The sequence below is a fragment of the Typopeltis vanoorti genome, chromosome 18 (genome assembly GCF_054136105.1).
Source record: "Typopeltis vanoorti isolate ZY-2024b chromosome 18, IOZ_Tvanoo_1.0, whole genome shotgun sequence".
NCBI classification, from domain to species: Eukaryota; Metazoa; Arthropoda; class Arachnida; order Uropygi; family Thelyphonidae; genus Typopeltis; species Typopeltis vanoorti.
This window is the reverse complement of record NC_143566.1, coordinates 59,919,904-59,936,607: the sequence shown is the minus strand read 5'-3', so window position 1 is coordinate 59,936,607 and position 16,704 is coordinate 59,919,904. Positions and strand designations below refer to the sequence as shown.

Sequence of the window (16,704 nt, the reverse complement as noted above, 5' to 3'; positions counted from 1 at the left end):
GACAAAGCTACACATGCTGTTACCACCATGTGCAGCTGACCATAGACATGTTGCAGATGCATGATTTATATCAGCAACCATTGGCCTAGAAGAACACAAATCATACATCTGCGACCACCATGACTATGGTCAGTCTAGCCTGGCAGACAATGTTTTGGATACAACCCACAGGATCTCCCAGAAAAAAATTCCAAGCTCCACCACAGTAAATTCAAAAAAAAAAAAAAAAAAAAAAAAAAAAAAAAAAAAAAAAACTATTTTTAGAATCTGCAGCAGCACTCAGAAGTCAACCAAATCTAAATAAATACAGTTGCAGAAAATTTGGGAAAGATTAATCATCAGAGATCCCACCTTGCATTCTAAACCACCTACGATCACCCATAGATTACCTAGATAGGACTTGAGTCGCCCACATGTTTATCTTGCGTATTGTGTTGTAATTGTATGTTACATTAGTTTTTTTGTAATCCTTGAAGATGTCTCAGTGACTGAGATGATTTATTGGAAGTATTAAAATCAGTTTTAATTCTTTCCGAGTGCTGTATACATTCCATTAAGCCTCCAACATGAGGTGGTTGGTTCAAGAAGATAACACTCACTTTTCAACATATACTGTTGTTAAATCACACTGGGCATACACTTTGTTTTTACATGGCAGATGAAATTTACCCACTGAGACCACTACCACACTCCATGCTTGAAAGAGCCATGGTTGGGCTCTAGAACAGAGTTTTCACAATAACTCTTAGCAGACCCACAACATTAATGTACTATAATGCATCCTTTCACAGGTGGGAGTTGTGTAAAAAATTAGGTAGATATCTATTAACTTGACCACTCAAGTGTACTTGAGTCTTCTTAGGCATAAAATCGAAAGGGATTTCAATGGCCCACAGCTGATTATATGATGCATACCATTGCTGGATAATCTTGTATTTTCCCCTTCACTGACTGCTACTATTTGCAACACTTTATGAGATGAGAATTTTTTGAGATGCAGTTTGGCATAAGGATATGACTGAATACATTAACTGTAATAAAAAGTGGCATACAAGAGGTCAGAGAACCATGTGGGGACTAGACACTAAGCAGAAAGAAGAGTGATTCTCTTTTGGAACAACCAAGGAAGAGGGTTTCAAAAAACAGAAGCAGATAGACCAGATACTGCTTGCATTCTTAGAGGGAATGGATGCTAGTTCACTGGAAAGTTAGGACCTTGATTGATGAAAGTACCTATAAAAAAGGTAGGTAGAAACAGATCTGCAGATAGCAAACAGTGAATATGAATTAGAAAAATCTATCAATTAATCAAACTGTCCTCTTCTGGACAGCACGATGAATTTTTAGGATAAGTTTTGGTGCCACCTCAAACAAAACAGAATTTTGCTTCGGTTGATTTGGTCAGATACAGAATTATGAAATGCTTGAGTGGAAAATGATCACAGGAAAGTTTAAACAGATATCGTTTATTTTTAAACAATTCCTAAAAGAAACATTTGTTGCATTTGACTTGTCTAGTGATCCAAGTATCAAAGATCTTTAAAGTTTTGGTAGTAATGAGAATGTTCTTACTCTATTGATGAATGGCATGGAATTAAAACTATCAAAACAATGACACTTCATTTACATACAATGTCTTCATGGGTAATGAAAGGAGAAGCAACACTTGGCCAACCAGTTACAAAGAGCAAAACTGGATAGGATGTTTGCAAAAGTTAGCTGAGTATACCAGACTCGATCTTGGAAACTAGGAGTGACTACAAATTTCTCCAATGTGGCAAGTTGACTGGCAACTGACTTAGTCACTATTATTTTCAAGAATTGAAATGAAGTTAATGGGTTTGATGGCAGATTTTATCATCCTTTTTCTGGAATAGGCTAAATATAGGCTTGCTTCTTTATTGGAATGATGTACAATTTTTTTCATTAATTATTATTATGTGTATATCTCAGTTACTCCAAATACTTCCTGGAAAAGTATCAGACAGGAGGAAGTACTGTTTTTGTATAGTGAGACTTGATTTGACTAGCAGATGCAAGAGAGTAATGATGCCAGGAAGTCAGGTTTGCCCGATATGAAAGAATCTTTATGTAAACTTTTTTTTAATTATGTAACCTGTTCAAATTTTACTTCAGAATTGTTTCCTGTTATAGCCAGATGTTTATTCATCATGAAAAATCGACAGCATACTTAAAAGCAAGTAGAAATTAGCATTAGGTGTTGTAATAAAGTTCAACATATCTGGACTGATTTTCAATAACAAGATGAAGAGAAAACTGATTTTCGAAACTGGGAGTACATCTTAACTGAAATGAGATTGTACTCCAGTCTTGAAAATCAATTTAATTTTGTGGACCTGGTATTGTATTACAAATCTCTTCTTAAAATGGATAATATTTTCATTAGATTTAACTTTAAAATTAATCAGCTATCAAACTAAGATTTAATTCTGCGAATTTTTCATGTAGATACTTTAAATGTTGGAATAAAGCATACAATAAATCCAAACTGCGAAATTTTTGAAAAAACAACAGATAACTTATGCTGAAACTATCAAACTTGATGGAATTTATTAATGCTGACAGTTACTAATATTTCATATTAAATGGTCAGTATGAGATGTCAGAACAATTGAAAAAGGGATGGGGAAAACATTTTTATAGACACTGAAGAAAAACAGAGTTTACATTAGTGTTTCAACAGCTACAATAAATATTTCCAAGCTTTAAAAACCCTTCATTTCTTTCTGTAAAAGATCACTACTGTCATATGGCAATAGCATCAAAGATATTTATTAAATCAAGACACACACACTCTCTCTCACACACACATACACACCCTACGAACTGCAAAGTGAATATGACAAAAATGGTTTGGAAAAGTGAAAACTGCACATTAATGGGTTTACATTTTTTGCTAATGCAAAAACTGCAAAGTCATTTCTGTTTTACATGAGAGGGAGATGACTGTTTTATAAAAATATCTGTTACGTATAAAGACAAATAAGCAATACCAATGCTTTTAATTAAATGCTTCAGTTCAAGAAGTAATTAGCTTTATAAACGTAAGAATGAAACTATACTTTGATGAGGCAAAATGCATATACATAAAAATATTTTATGTATAAAGATAAAAGTGAATACTGATGCTGTTTAATTAAGTACTTCAGTTTTACAAATATTCAACTTTATAAATCTATTCAAACTACACTTGGACACCTATTAGGCTATACCTATTATAAAAGTCTATAAGCAATGTTTTTGTTTAATGATTACCTTGCAAACTATGTAGATTCTCCATTTCAAAATTATGAGCATCTGATTTTGGTTTTTACATCTTAATGAAACATTTTATAGTTGAGGTCCTTGTAATTTGTCACTTATGAATATTTCACTAAAATGACTGCTTATTCTAAACCAGAGAGAGATGGATGCAATACTGAAACATTACACAAATAACTTGTCTCAATTTTATAAATATATATGTAAGCCTTGATAATTTTATATGCAATTAAGAACTGCAAAATTCTGGGAAGTATAAAGTTTATTCAATATAAAAAACCTGTAAACCAGGAATGAATTGGAGTTACCAAATAAATATTAAGAAACCTTATAAAAGTAACTGCTAGGCACTAAATGCAGAAATATGAAAATTTCAAAGATTTGTAATGGTTATTTGAATTTACTTCTCTGGTGAACTTTTACAGTCCATTAAGTTATTGTCTGGAATATACAGCTTTTATATGAAGTCAAATTACCATCTACATTTTGGCTGTAAGTTTTCCTTTAAATAATATAACAGCAACAAGCATCCTTGATTTTTTGACAAAAATGCATTCTGTTTGTAGCAAGGTATATCATTTCAAATGACAAAAGTTTACACTGAAGTCAGGATGGGGATACAGGGAAAGAATAAAATAAAAAAATAAAATAGCAAAATGCATTTTACAATGTAAAATCTACTACTGCAGCTTGTAAATAAGAACATACTCTACTTGTGCATTATTTCCTTCACATCATGACAGCAAACAATACTTACATTAAAAAAGTAAATGTATCAATAGTGTACAAGCAGAGAAACTATTCAACAGTAAGAAGCCAATGTCAAATAAGACACATGAACAAGATTTTTTTTTCTCTTTACATACAAGTGGATGTCAATCAAGACAACCTTCAAATTCTGAGACATAAATAATATTTCTTTCACTTCATTCTATTCATAATACAGAAACCATTTTTAGAAATATAAAGAACATTAATTACTACAGTGTTTAAAATACTATAACCCAAATATAAACCACTATCTTCACTGGTACTCTTGTTTTTATCAGTGTCAAAAAATACATGTCTATACAGTAGAGTATTTCATTAAGATTTCTAACACGACCAACTTATGAATCTGTCACTGGATTACTAACCAAAATAATAACTTTGTTTGAAGAATATGCATGAACAAAAAATATACACCAAGCTTCACCTAACAGTATAGTGAACCACACAGAGATCTTAACGCCTCATTTCACTATCCTGCAAATAAAGCTCATAGTACTCTTCCATTTCATCATCCATTTCATCTGGATAGAGATCGTCACCACTGAAAATAAATATATAAAATTGAGAATCTGAAAATACAAATTACACAACTTTTTTTTTGTATTTAATTTTTTCATGCAGATTCAAAAAGTGAGAATTGAGGGTTTGAGAATAAGGTACTCTGATATTCAAATAGCAGGAATCATTTAATACATAAAAAATGCTATGATCATATGGTGCAAATGGGAGCAGTCATTGGAGGAGGTACAAGATGATGATTTCATGTAAAATCAAAAACACTGAATATTGTGTGCACCCTTGTCTTACAAGGGTGCACACTATATTCAGTCTTATTCATCATCTATATGAATCCCATTACAAAGAAAAGTGACATTAAAATAAAGGAAAGAGCCAAGATGTTCATCTCAGCTCTTTCCTTTATGCAATTGATGTTCTACTCATTAATTTAGTGGAAGTCTGCAGGATTCCTTAAACTGAATAATTGCTGCAACAATTATAGCAAGAAAATACAAAAACAGGCATAGAAAGCATCCTGTATAGAGATAGAACAAATAAGATATTTCAGCTATTTCTGCCTGCCTGGTCAGCTAAGTGGTGATTAGCATATCAGCTCTCCAATCAACAGGCTGCAGGTTCAAATGATGCCATGGATGGTTGGCGATTATCTTTAGGCAGATGAATTTCATTGCTCAGTGGGAACCACCACTTGCATTACTAGAGTTGTAAAGTGGTGGTTTCCACTGAGCAATGAAATTCATCACCTGCCTAAAGATAATCACAAACCATCCACGACATCTAGAGCACAGTTTCCAGATTATGTAAAAAAATATATAAATAAATAAAAATAACCAAAAACCTCTATCTCGATATTGTATAAATGTACTATAGGTTTAAAACCATTTGTGAGTTAAAAAAAAAAAAAGTGAACATGGCAAATTAGATAGGAAAATAAACAGAATAAGCAAAGCTGGTATGATAAAATTAAATGAATAAATTTATATGAAGTAAGAGAAATCAGACAAAACACTAAAACTAGCTATATACAATTTTCAAATGAATTTTAACTTACGGATGTGAAAGTCAAGTTAGAAATAAAACAGTCAGTCATTCAAATACAACTGATATGATAGTTATGAGAAAAATTAGAGAAGTGAACAGATGGCATCAATGGTAGAATCATGTAAAAAATGAAAATATTAGGATGGAATATGACATTGTTAGCATTCAGAAATGTGTTAGCAAAGCTCATTTTAGGTAGCACAGTCACTTAAATAGAAAGTTAGCAAAATAGATAATTTGGAGATAGGAAGTTATATATAAAGATAATGTAAATTTATGTAGTAATATCCTATCTCAAACACATCCCTTAGTGATACAAAGTAGTACTTTGCAATATTTGATCTGTTTTAATTTTGAACATAAAAATATAAAGTAAAATTTTTCTTATTTGAAGAAATTAAAGAACCACCAAGGTGCAAGTGATATCTTCAAATAATTTTTGAAAATTTCAATGAAAGAGTTCTCATAATGCATCATAGTTTGAATTATAACTGACAAATACAATTACCACATAAGTGCATTTCAAAACTGACATATATTTATCTTAACAAATATAATATTTAAGAAAAAACAGACACAGAAGAGAAATTAATTCACCAAAAATTTGATTGTGTTCAAATTCAAGTAAAATAAAAAACTGTTAACAGAATAGACCAAACGTACCAATATTCCCAATCACCAGTCAAGTTGGAACTTGAATCTTATTTGATTATTTATACAACATTCAAGGTAATATAAAAGTATTGTCAAAAAGGATAGAGCTTACTCATTACAATATATTAACACAGTTTCCATATTATGGAAACTCTGAGCAAAAACTGTTCATAAGCTAAAATGATATAATATAAATGAGACATTATATAAAGCAATATAGACAGAACCAGGTAAGTGTTCACTTTTTAAAAAATGTAAGAGAAACAAGGATTTTGTTAAGATGCTTTTTTTCTGATAAAACTTTCATTACTATTGACATTTTTTTACATTTGTTACTTTTAGAACATAATTTTACTTATTCTGGAGCCAAATTTACAAGTTTCTTGAATAATCCTTGAAGTGCAAAAGTATAATGCTAACATTTAAAAAACTAGCAGTACAAGAATATTAAAATAAAACTGCAAGGTATTCAAATCCTTATTATCTGAGACTTCCATGGAGTCAAGGACTCAAAGGAGGCTATACACTGTTCATACCAGCTGTCATACTTCAAAGTCACACATGAGAAAAACCTACCTTGCATCCCTTTTTTAACTATGGACAAACTTCTACAGATATCCCCTTGTTCTTTCTCCACCTTCCACATAATGAAAAGCTTCAGACAATATCTATAACACCTGTACAGAAGTTAAAGGAGAAAGAGGAGCATCACCTTTCTCCTGTTAACTAGTCTGCAATCCACATACTCAATCTGCATTTTATGATCCCAATATAATCTTTAGAACTCTTCTTCGCACACTTAACATGGCTTCTTTATTTCCTCAGAACCCAGGAGACCAAATCTGTGCACAGCAGTTCAAGTGCAATGTTATAAAATCTGCATTTAGACATTTTGCCTCCATAAGGCCTTCTAAGAGGCAATATGACTTCTTTATCCGTACATGTCAAAGTCTGTTGCCCCGTTGCAATTGCAATTTTTGCTATAACCTTTGAATTTAATTCCTATCTCCCATAATGCCAAGATCCCTAGCCTCATCAGTCTCTTGTAGCATAACTCCACTAATATGCCTTTGGAAATCTCTTCACACCAAAGTGCATAACTTTATTCTTAATAACATTGAACTGACAGCCAGTATGATTTGCTCACATTTCCAGAATATTCAAATTATTCTATAAGTGCTGGATGGCAATTAGTATCATTCCTAATGGCCATGCCTACCTTTGCATCATCGACAAACAATTGAATATCTGTCAGATCCTTCCTGATATCATTAATGCATAAATTGAATAACAATGGTCCAAGGACTGAACTCTAGTGTATACCACTGATCACTTAAATCTGAGATATTCACACCTACCATATATTACTTCCTGATACCTGTGTTAAGACACTTATCTAAGTCAAGAGTTTATATTCCAATCCCATATTCTCCAATTTATGCAACAGCCTGTGTTTATGTGGTATCCTATCAAATGCCTACATTCATTCCCTTTATCTGACTTAGCCATAACATTGTTATAAGATATGAGCCAACTACTAAAAACACAATCTCCCTTTAAGTAAAGCCATACTGTTTCTTGCAGAGTATAGTTCGTACAAGTTTCTTTGGTTCAGTGCAAACTGCCAAAGGAACTATTATACATTCCATTTCTGCAGAATCTTTTCTGAGCTCAGGCTGAAGTTATACAAATATGTCAAAGGCCTATCCAATTTGGCTGAACATTCCTTTAGCACATGTGCTGATATTTCCATCTGTCCCATCAATTGACTAATTGATGGGACAGATGGACATCAATTGCCAAATTCTTACCCAGGTTATGAAACAGCTCTTCAACTTCTATCTCTTTATCCACTATGGTAGTAACACTGTGCAGTATGTTACATACACCTGGTTAATATATCTTGGCAAAGTGAAATTAACTGAACAATCTCAGCAGCTTCTGATACAAGAGTATTATCTGCATTCAGTGAAGTTATTCTTCCACATTTATTTTTTCCTTTTACTTGTGGCAAAATGATAAAATTCTTTTGGATTGCCTTTAGCCTACACAGTCAGCTTCTTTTCAGCTTTCTGCACAATATAACTCTTCTGGCCTGAGATTTATATATTTTATAACTTTCTTATTCTCACAATATTTCTTCATATCCATTTTACTCTCACCCTATTTTCTTCAAAATTATACTATCCTATTTAAACATTTTTTCAAAGATGCTCATGTATTGCTGATATCTTTCCCCATTCAGTTATGATTCAGTTTTCTTCTGATGCTTTTATAAAAATCTAACACTTATCTTTAGTTCATCTTTCACATGCTGGTTGAGAAAGATGTCTTGCAACAACTTAATAAATTCTCCTTCAATTCTTATGAGATTTCTCTTTTACCCAATTAATGTTTGGATAATTTAAGTCACTCATGATTACTTGTTTAATGCTAAATTACCCATCAGGATAATTTGGCAATGCATTTCATCATCCCCAGCAACTGAACCACCAGATAACCTCAAACAACTGCTGCACAGAGCAATTACATTATTAGTTTCATTTGATGCATTTCTACCCTAACAGGGCAAGTCCTCCTCCTCTCCTATTGTTTCTGTCATTCATAAAAAATACTATACCTTTACAATCTCAGTTACTCTCTGATGGCCATGTTTCACTAATGGCAACAATCTTAGGCCACAATGTATTCACCAAAGCAATGAACTCATCAACTCCTTTGTTCATGGGGCTCCTAGTATTTGTGAAGAGACACAAAAGTTACCACCTGGCTTTTTCTTATACTTAAATCTATAGTCTGCCTGGCTCTGTTGAACAACTTTCTCTTTTTCCTTCTCAGATAAACAACCATGCTGCTTAATGCAGTCTTTTCTACTATCAAACTCACTCTACACATCCAAAATCTCACATTAATTTCTTCTACACAGCCTGTGCAACTGAATCTTTTGTCATCATAGCCCTTCTTCTCAGCTCTTTACTATCTTAGTAGCAAACCAAGAATTTTTACTCTCACTTTTCTTCGTCACGTTTTCCAACGAGCCTTTCAAGTTGGGCTAAATAGGTTAAATGTTTTACTTGTTCTACAGATTCTCCATTCAGGATGTAGCTGATGTTTTCAATATTCATACCTATTTTCATCATCTTACATTTGATTTTACATCAAACCATTTTCTGTATCTCCAAAGTTTCAAAAAAATCTTTCCCTGTGAATTTATGCATATCTAAGCTGGAACATTGTGTTAGTGATGACTAGTCCTTGTCTTGAGCAGAAATACATCAAATACTATTACTGTAAGCTTACCATTGCCCTTGAAACTTCATAAAAAAAAAAGATTGGATATACTGAGGATTTCAAAAGTAGCTCTGACATAGATCCTGGAAGTAAAAAGTCCAAACTAACTAGGCAGAGAATGACAGAAAAGGAAAGACAACAAATAGCTGGTTGGGATAGCCAACCAATGCACAAGACAGGTGGTAACTGGAGGAAGTGAACTTCCAACAAGTAAAGGTGCTTGTTGGAAGTCTGAAATGCTCGAGTCTCTAATGACTCGAAAAATATCTCCACTTCTTCCTTAGTTGAACCTTCTGTGGGATCAGGGTACAAATAAGTCTTTCTCCAATTCTGCATTTTGATGTTTGCCAATGTCATTCAAGATCATCATCTTCATATTTAGTGTTGAATAGTATAGCCATTATCTCTCTTTCCCTGATCATTATTGCCTAAATAAAACATCTTAGTTATTTAGAAGAATCGCATCCATTTTTGTCTCCTGTTTCAGTATTACTAATTATGTCAGTGTAGTATCTCTCCCACTCCTTAGTATTGCTTCTTTTCCACTGATAACTTATGTTAATGGCATCTATCTTGAGTTCTGCTGACGTTGCTCGATTTCAGAACAAGCTCTTGTATATATATCCATAATTTCATTTTTGTTTGTATTCCATTCTTTCATGCCATTATTTTTTTTTTTTTTTTTTTTTTTTTTTTACAAAAAGCAAAGTTCGACAGCTTCAATATTTATACAGAGTCCCATGAAATTTCTGTGCTAGCTTGGCAGGTTGAGTGGATAACATCCACTCCATAACCAACAGGCAGCAATTTGAATGTAGCTGAAGGCAAGAATATCTGTGAAAGTCTAGGTAGATGATTTTTATTACCCAGCATGAAATCACTCCATTTATCAATGCCTGAAGTGACTGAAAAGTACCGTGTTTAGTCTCTAGGACAGGAGAAACTGATTATGTTGAAAATTTTTTCACTTGGTTATACTATAAATTAAAAATACTAAGAAATTATATTCTTGGTTTCATCCTTTATCCAAGTGAAAGTTTCCATGTGAAGTAACTTCCCGACTGGGCTACATGTATATAGAGGCTAATGACCACATCAATGACTTCACAATGCATAGCATTATCCATGTCCGTAAGGATATGTATGTTGCATTATGGGATACTACGCCAATTGATGTGAAGTCATTAGCCTCTATATACAAGTAGCCCAGTCAAGAGTTATTTCACGTGCAAACTTTGTTTGCTTACACTTGGATAAAGGATGAAAGAAGAATATAATTTCTTGGCATCTATAATTTATAGTATAACCAGGTGAAAAAAATTTTGATGTCTTCATGCTCTGTGATAGAGCAAGGGTGGCTTCTTAGCAAATGTCTGGAACACATTTCATTGGTTTGAAATGCTGACCAGAGCCTGGATCGATGCTATATGAAACTGATTATCTAAATTTAGTTTCTCATGCTACTTTTATATATCAATCCCAGTTCTTACTTGTGCTCAGCACATGGTACTGATATTTGCCAGCAAAGGTTGGTCGATTGGTAGAGCCTCTGCTACTAACGGCTCAGCAAAAACTTAAGCAAGTTTGAATGCAGTTAGTAATTGGAAGGGGTTCAATGCTGTTGGCACACTCTCCCTCGATGAGTCATTGAACTCCCTGGAGGTGTCACATAATAATAATAATAATAATGCTGTAGATTCTTTAAGCTTTCATGTAGGAGATAGAAAAAAAATCTACTGACATTTTTCTTGAAGAGTTGTTATTTGAGAACACATCATGAGAACGGATGTTCCCAGAAAACTGAGGTAGATGGAACAAAGGAGAAATAAGAGAAGCAAGTTCAATGTGGTGTGTGTTTGTGTGAGAGACTATACCAAAAAGGTATGTTAGGCAGTTGCTACTCTTATTTTACAGGCCCAATAAAAAGTGGAAGAATGAGTGTTGCCAGTTCAGTGGAGCAGTGACCATGGAAGTACCTGCAAAAGACAGCTGAAAAAAAAGACAGCATTCTAAGGATGGGCAGATGTGGGATCTGTATAGTTAATAGCTGGGTAGATGAAAACTAGCATCTTGAAGGTTTTTTATTTATTTATTTATTTTTTTTAAGAGGCAGGAGGTAAATGTCAGTCCAAGGAGAGATATCTATGGGGGGGACCTCAAAAGTTCTGATAAACACCTAGAACAAAAATGATATTAAAACAACTGATATAATCACAAGAAAGAACAACATATCTTAAAACCCTTTAATCCCCATGTTTCAATTCCTTCATGGTGGTTATCACAACAACAGAGAGAGATTAAAAAAAAAAACTTATCACATTTGAAAGAAAGCACTGAAAAAAAAATTTATAGACCATCCTACCATCAAAATACTGAACTGTATGAACAAAAACATAAGAACTATGATACCCATTAAAAGACTCTAACATTCCACCATTTATAAGTAGTAAGATAACCGGGTGGTTTTGTTATGTATGGATAACCGATGAACAGTTAATGAAACAAGTAGTTACAAATAAAACTGACAAGAACAGATCCTCAGGAACACCTAAAACAGCCTGATGAACACTTTATAACAGATGCAGCTTATGACAGACAGATGGAGAACTCTAGTGATGGTAGCATTAGACCTAATGGTCCATTAAGCTGCTGAAGACAAAACTGAGAAGAGTAATTTGAACTGGAGTAAAACCCAGAAGGAACTACTCCCAATCCCGGAGACATACTGAATACAATCTTCTCTTCCACTCATGGCGGGTTGAGTTTCTCAAAGACAAATTTTTACCATTTCTTTCTGTCAGCTGTCTTTTTATAAAGTTCTATTATAAAGTTTAAGTGGGTGCTTTCTTTAATGCTGTCAATCCATTTCTTTCTTGGTCTTCCTCTGCTGGGCTTTCCTTCAATTCTACGATTTAATAATATGTTTGGTAGTCTTTCTGCATTCATTCCTGAACAAACAAGCTTAGTTGGCTCTTTTTTAGTGCTGTGATTATTGTTTCTTCAAAGTTAAATTCTTCTCTGACTTTTTCCTTTATTTTTCTTAGGCATACCATTTCAAAAGCATTGAGTTTATCCATTTCTTTTTTTTTTTTAAGATCCAGCATTCTGAGCCATAGAGTACTGTGGGAATTATCACTGTTTTATATATCTTTGAGTTCTTTGCTTAATCTTTTATTGTTCCATATTTTTTGCAGTCTGCCAATTGTTATCTATCCATTATTGATTCTGTGTTTGATGGTTTTGAAATAGTCAACATCTTCAGTGATCATTGATCCTAGGTAACTGAACTGCTTTACTTGTTCTATATATTCGTTTCCTATTTTCATTTGGATTGCTTCCCTTTTTCTTATTACCATTAGTTTTGTTTTACTAAAATTGATTTTCATATCACATATCATATTTGTTACTTGTTTGATGCAGCTTGATCAGGATATTTTCTAATTTTTCTTAGCTGTCTATAGTGATAACTATGTCGTCAGCATACTTTAAATGTGTTATATTTCTTCCATTTAGTTATGCCTTCACACATCCATACTCCTTTGTCTACTACTTCTTTTAGGTATAGGTTGAATAAATATTTCAATGTTTTTGTAATTCATCATTGCTTGTGTTTCTGAATAGTAATTCTTGATAGAATTTATAGGTATTTGTGGAACCCTCAGTTTTCTAGAATTTTAATGAGTTCGCTTCTGTTTATCAACTTCAAAAGCTTGATTGAAGTTGATAAAACAGCAGAGTAGGCTTTTAATTTTTGTCTCTCATAAGATCTGCTAATCTGTTTAATGTAAAAATTGCATCTATTGTGCTTTTGCTATTTCTAAATCCCATTTACTCTTCTTCCATTTCTTCTTCAAAGGAATATTTAACTCTGTTTTGAAGAATCTGATGAATATTTTATACCAGTGGCTTAAAAGGGTGATAGGTCTATAGTTGTACAGGATCTGACATCTTTTTTTTTGTGGATGAATATATTCTGGCCTGTTCTCCATTCTGTTGGAGAATTTCCTTTCTTTAGCATTTTGTTGAACAGTTTCCTCATCATCATCAAATTCCTGCCATGTACCCACAAGGGGTGTACAGGATATGATAGTACTATATGAAAAAAATTACATTATTATTAACTTCCTATCTACAATTTTCTTCCAAATCAGTCTGTTACTTGTCAAGACTCCAACATTACCAGATCTTATATTTCTATCTTCTAAGGCACTTTGTACCGTATCAATCCACCTATATCTTGGAATTCCTCTGGGTCGTTTTGCTGCCAACCTGGCAGAGAACACTTGTTTTGCTAATCTTTCTTCGCCCAATCTGTTTAAGTGACCATACCACCTGAGATTAGCTCTGCTAACGCATTCCTGGATGCTGACAATGTCAAGTTCTTTCCTAATATCCTCGTGTTTAATATGATATTGCCATTGATGCCATCTGTTCACCACTATAATCTTTCTCAGCACTCTCATATCTGCGGTCTCTAGTCTTTGGTCAAGTGTTTTACTTCTGACCCAGCTCTCAGATCCATAAGTTAAAACTGGTTTGAACACTGTCTTGTATACAGCTAATTTAGTGTTCCGACTAATTTCTCTCTTATTCCATATGAATTTGTTCAATTGACTTCCCACCATATCAGCTTTGCTGATTCTGTTGTCTATTTCCCTATTTAATTTACCATCTTCAATAAAAATCGTGCCTAAGTAGCTGAAATGTTTTACTTGTTCCACAGGTTCTCCATTTATAACACAGTTGACATTTTCAATGATTCTGCCTATTTTCATTGTCTTTGTATTGCTGACCTTCATACCATATCTATTACAACAGCTATTCAATTTAGTCAGAGAATCTTGCAGACTTGTAGTGGATTTATTTAGAAATATAACATCTGCATAAAGCAAAGAGCTGAAATTAACATCTCCAATTTTGATATCATGTTTAATACCACTTTTCTTCATAATGTGATCCATATAGATAATGAATAACAGAGGGGATAATGTACATCCTTGTCTCAAATCAGATTCAACATTAAACCATCTTCCTGTACTTCCTTCAATTCTAACTGCTGACTTACAACTCAAATAAAGACTAAGTATTGCTTGATATAATGCCCCATTGACACCATATAACTGTAGCGTATTGAATAGCTTCTCTCTTGGCACCTTGTCATATGCCTTTTCCAAATCGACAAAACTTAAATACAGATCAATGTTATATTCCCATGCTTTCTCGACTATTTGTCGTAAAGTGAAGATCTGATCCTGACAGCCTCTATTTGGCCTGAATCCAGCTTGTTCTTCAAGTTTTTCTTCCACAATTCTTCTCAACCATTTCTCAAGTATACTTGCCAGGAACTCAGTAGGAAAATACCTCTGTAATTCTCACATTCAGTTTTATTTCCCCTTTTATATATGGGTACTATGAGAGCTCTACTCCAATCATCGGGAATTCGTCCTTCTGTCCAGGCTTTCTGAACTATGCAGTGCAGCCACTGTAAGACTTTTATACCACCATACTTCAGCATTTCTGGTCGAATATCATCTACTCCTGCTGCCTTTCCACATTTCAAGCCTTTGATGGCTTTTCTACTTCAAGTATGGATATGTATTCCTGACTGCATGCCTGGTCAGTGTTTTTTTACCACTGTTCTGTCATCACTGCTTGTTTCATTTAGCAGTTTTTCAAAGTAATTACTCCATACTTCAAGGATATCTTTTTCTCCTGTTTTCATGTCACCTTTATCATCTCTAACTCCTTTTACAGCACTCTTTCCTCCATTCCTAAGCATCTTCAACAGCCTCCAGAATATTTTGCCACCTTCTTGATATTTATTTTCTATATTCTTGCCAAAGTCCTCCCATGACATTTGTTTAGCTAGTTTTACACAGTGTTTAGCATTCTTGCATTTGTCTCTATATTCTCTAAGAGCACAAGCTGACTTATTTGACAGGAACGTTTGATATGCTTTCTTCTATTCCTTCACTGCCTTTAACTTCCTGTGTCCACCAGGGAATTCTGATTTCTTTTATCCTTGCAGACAACCTCACCACGTCTCTCTGGCAGAATCAATCAATGTTTTCTTCAGAGTTTGCCACTGAATCTCTAAGGTTTGATTCCTGTTCTCAAACTCTTTCATTTTTTCTTCAATAATCTTTGTGTATTTTAGTCTACAGTTCGCATCTGAGAGCTGCTCAACTTTTATTCACTTTAAAACTTTCTTACATGATATTCTTTTTCAATATGAAATTCAAATTGAATTTCAATATGAAATTCAATTTGAATCCAATTTCAAATCCTCTGTACACTCTGGTGTCCTGCACCAGGGAGAAAACATCACTATCAACAATAACATAGTCAATGAGACTTTTCTTATTCCTTGCCTCTTCTCTCTATGTGAATTTGTGCACATTTTTATGTTGCAACATGGTGTAAGTAATAACCAGTCCATGTCCTGAGCAGAAATCCAACAGATATTTGCCATTATTAGCTTTGCTCTTTTTTTCAAAATTTCCCAAAATATTTTTGTATGTCTCACAATCATTTCCTACTCTGCTATTTAGATCACCTACAAGGACCAACTTTTTCCTTTTTCATTGTGTCAGTTGCTTTTTCTAAAGCCTCAAAAAATTCCTCCACTTCTACCTTAGTTGAACCTTTTGTGGGACCATAGGCACAAATAAGTCTCATTGTCCAGTTCCCCATTCTCATATTTGCCCACATTACTCTACTTGAGACTAACTGCCATTCAAGAAGATTAGCCTCGTATTTTGTGTTGAATACTATGGCCAATCCTTCTTTTCCTTGTCATTGACTGAATATAACATTTTGCATTTATTGCTCAGAAAGATCTCACCAGTTTTTGTCTTTTTTGTTTCAGTCACCCCTATTATGTCGATCTGGTACTTATCTAATTCATCAGCTAGCTCCATTTCTTTGTCATTCAGGCTTCTTATGTTGATAGTACCGATCTTTAACTCTGATGATGTTGAATTTGGGGTTTGTTTTCAGATTTGTTCCAGTAGCTGACTTTTCGCTGTTAACCCTGGTTCCCTGGTGAAAACAAAGGGGGGGAGCTTATTTAACAGGGCGACGCCCCAACCAGCATGAAATTTTGTCATGTCGTACCATCATTTTTATTTTGGTTTAACCAATAAG

The 16,704-nt window shown here is 33.7% G+C and overlaps 1 protein-coding gene across 1 annotated transcript in view; it reads right to left on the bottom strand.

The window, feature by feature from the left end:
• Positions 1-2,540: 2,540 nt before the first annotated feature.
• The window catches only part of LOC150096707 (polyadenylate-binding protein-interacting protein 1-like), a 199,580-nt gene continuing 185,416 nt past the window's right edge, over positions 2,541-16,704 (bottom strand). The window contains exon 10 of the mRNA XM_090408127.1: positions 2,541-4,594. Coding sequence (XP_090264253.1) covers positions 4,507-4,594 — 88 coding nt within the window. The 3' untranslated portion in view covers positions 2,541-4,506. The remainder of the gene's footprint in view (positions 4,595-16,704) is intronic.